This window comes from Plasmodium gaboni (genome assembly GCF_001602025.1).
Source record: "Plasmodium gaboni strain SY75 chromosome Unknown, whole genome shotgun sequence".
Classification (NCBI taxonomy): Eukaryota; Apicomplexa; class Aconoidasida; order Haemosporida; family Plasmodiidae; genus Plasmodium; species Plasmodium gaboni.
The window spans coordinates 1-2,677 of record NW_017385272.1 but is presented as its reverse complement, the minus strand read 5'-3'; the positions used below and the strand labels follow the sequence as shown (position 1 = coordinate 2,677).

Genomic DNA, 2,677 nt, shown 5'->3' with positions numbered 1-2,677 from the left:
AAAAAAAAAAAAAAAAAAAAAAACAAACATATATATATTATATATATGTATATTATTTTTTTAGTATGCTTGTCTAAATTCGCTTTTTATTGTTTTGAGAAAGATAAAATATTTCATCAAAAAAATGAGAAATTAAGGCCATATATATATATATATATATGTATGTATGTATATGTCTTTTTCTTTTTTATTTGGAATATATATATATATATATATAATATATTATACATATAGATAAAACAATTATGTAACTTTTGAATAGAAAAAAAAATTTTGTTCCTTTTTTTTAAAATATTTTCAAGTACAATAGAAAAAATATATATATATATATATTTTTGTTCATATAAAAATGAGTAAAAATGAGTTAGTAAAGATTGTATCTAAAGTAAGAGAAGATGAATTAAATGAATTACATGAATGGTTAAATAATTTTACATTATCACGTAAAATAAAAAATGTCAATAGAGATTTTTCGGATGGTGTATTAATGGCAGAATTAGTAAATTCTTGTTTGCCTAGATTTGTTGAATTACATAATTATAGTAAAGCTAATTCGATAAATCAAAAAAGATATAATTGGAATACTTTAAATGAAAAAGTATTTAAAAGATTGGATTTTAAAATCGATAAAAAAAATGTCGAAGAAATTGTTAATTCTAAATGTTTGGGAGTAGAAAAAGTTCTCATCACTTTTAAAAAACAATTATTTAAATTTCAAAATGAAATTAAAGAAGAAGAGGATAATTTAAATCATACAGAAAATAATAATGAGGAAAACTCAAGTGATAACAATAATATTTCTACAAAAGAAAATAACCTTGATGAAAGTGTAACATAAAAAAAAAAATATATATATGTATAATATATAATATATATATATATATTTATTTATTTATATATTTACATTTAATAACATCATCATTATTTTGTAAAACTTCATTTTTTATTTTTCATAGAATTCGGAGAACTTTCATAATGATGAAATTATTAAAATATTAAAGTATAAAATCATTAATTTAGAAAAACTTTTAAAAATTAAGGTAAACCAAAAAAGGTGTTGGACCAGGATAAAATTAAAAAAAATACACGAAACATTTATGTTGCAAAAAAAAAAAAAAATATACAAGAAATCTTAACAATGAAAAAAAAAAAAAAAAAATTTTATATTTTATAAAAAAAATAAAGAAAAACACAGCATAAAAAAAAAAAAAAAAATGTATATATATATTATATATATATATATTATGAATATTTCTCATACATTAATTTTTGTTATTTTTTCATCATTAATATGTATAATTTTCTTGTAGGATAGCAAAATTGATATATTAAATAAAAAAATTGATACCTTAAATAGGATGAAAAATTCCTTTTGACATATGCCATTTTAAAGATTATATATATATTAATATGTATTTTTTTTTTTTTTTTTTTTTTTTTGAAAAACAATAATATTTAAAAATTATATATATAAATATATATATATATATATATATATATATATATATATATATTTTTCAACAAGTTTATACATAGCATTATATGTATATAAAAACAGTGTGCTCTCCTTATTTTATTATTTTTTTTAACGTTTAACTACTTTTTAAGATATACAAGTTTTTGATTAAGTCTTCACTGATTTCTTTGTATGGATCAGTTATATCTGAGAAAAAAAAAAAAAAAAAAAAATAATGTAGTGGTTAAAAGAATAAATATAAAGAATATTAAAATAGAATCATATTCAATGGTTTTTATTAATAGGATATATATAAGCACACAAATATATATATATATAAAACATATACATGTACAATTTTATTTATTTATTATTTTTTTTTTTCATGTGTTTACCTATATTGGTAGTTGCCAATGGGTAGTTGATGAAACAGTCATCGTTTGGATCCTCAGATACTAAATGTTCATTTTTCATATGGAAAACTTTCAAGTTGTGTTTAACACTAGAGAAATCATATACTGGTTTATGAGTTAAATTGAAATGATCTTCAGTTAAGATAGGGTCTGTAAGGTATGTACTTTTTCCCATACATATTTTGATATTACCCTTTTCAATATCATGTCTTCTTATTTGTTCACCACTTAATGCATCTGAAACAATATTCTTAACATATGCTTCATGTATATAGACAGTCATATATTTTCTTCTGTTATATGGTTGTATTTCTGGTACTAAAGCATTGTTTATGGTCATATCATATATTCTTGGTTTTGATTCTTTAATAACTACTCTGTTAAAATGTAATTTAGTACATGGTCCGAAACATTCTGGAATATCAATCTTATCTAATAATAAATATTCTAAGGTACCTTCAGTTACAAATAAACGTGACATTTTCTTTGGGTTATTTAAAGGAATATTACTCATGAGATAATATGGTTGTTTTAAGACATATACTTTTCTATTTAAGAAATCATTTGGATGTATTCTGTGGATAAAGTCACTATGATGATTCTTATAGTAATCTAATTTACATTGGTAATAGGCACTCTTAACTTTTTGAGCTATTTCACTACGATTTTCTTCTTTACTATCTCTTAAGGATATAAATAAAACTTGCATCTTTTCTTGACAGTGAGATTCGGAATGGACCATAGGAGAGTAATAATCTAACAAGTTCATTTGTGATATATCACCTAGAAAAAAAAAAAAAAAAAAAAA

General features: G+C 20.1%; 2 protein-coding genes across 2 annotated transcripts; one reads left to right on the top strand and one right to left on the bottom strand.

The window, feature by feature from the left end:
• Positions 1 to 349: 349 nt before the first annotated feature.
• On the top strand, positions 350 to 1,376 carry PGSY75_0009800 (conserved protein, unknown function; the record flags this gene model as incomplete). The annotated part of the gene is made up of 3 exons (XM_018783235.1): positions 350 to 829; positions 957 to 1,040; positions 1,311 to 1,376. The coding sequence occupies 3 exons, from the start codon at positions 350 to 352 to the stop codon at positions 1,374 to 1,376; spliced, it is 630 nt and encodes a 209-aa protein (XP_018638983.1).
• Positions 1,377 to 1,592: 216 nt separating this feature from the next.
• On the bottom strand, positions 1,593 to 2,638 carry PGSY75_0009700 (high molecular weight rhoptry protein 2; the record flags this gene model as incomplete). Its single annotated transcript, XM_018783234.1, has 2 exons — positions 1,593 to 1,663; positions 1,852 to 2,638. Coding segments are annotated over 2 exons (858 nt in total), but the record flags the coding sequence as incomplete, so codon positions are not given.
• Positions 2,639 to 2,677: the final 39 nt, after the last annotated feature.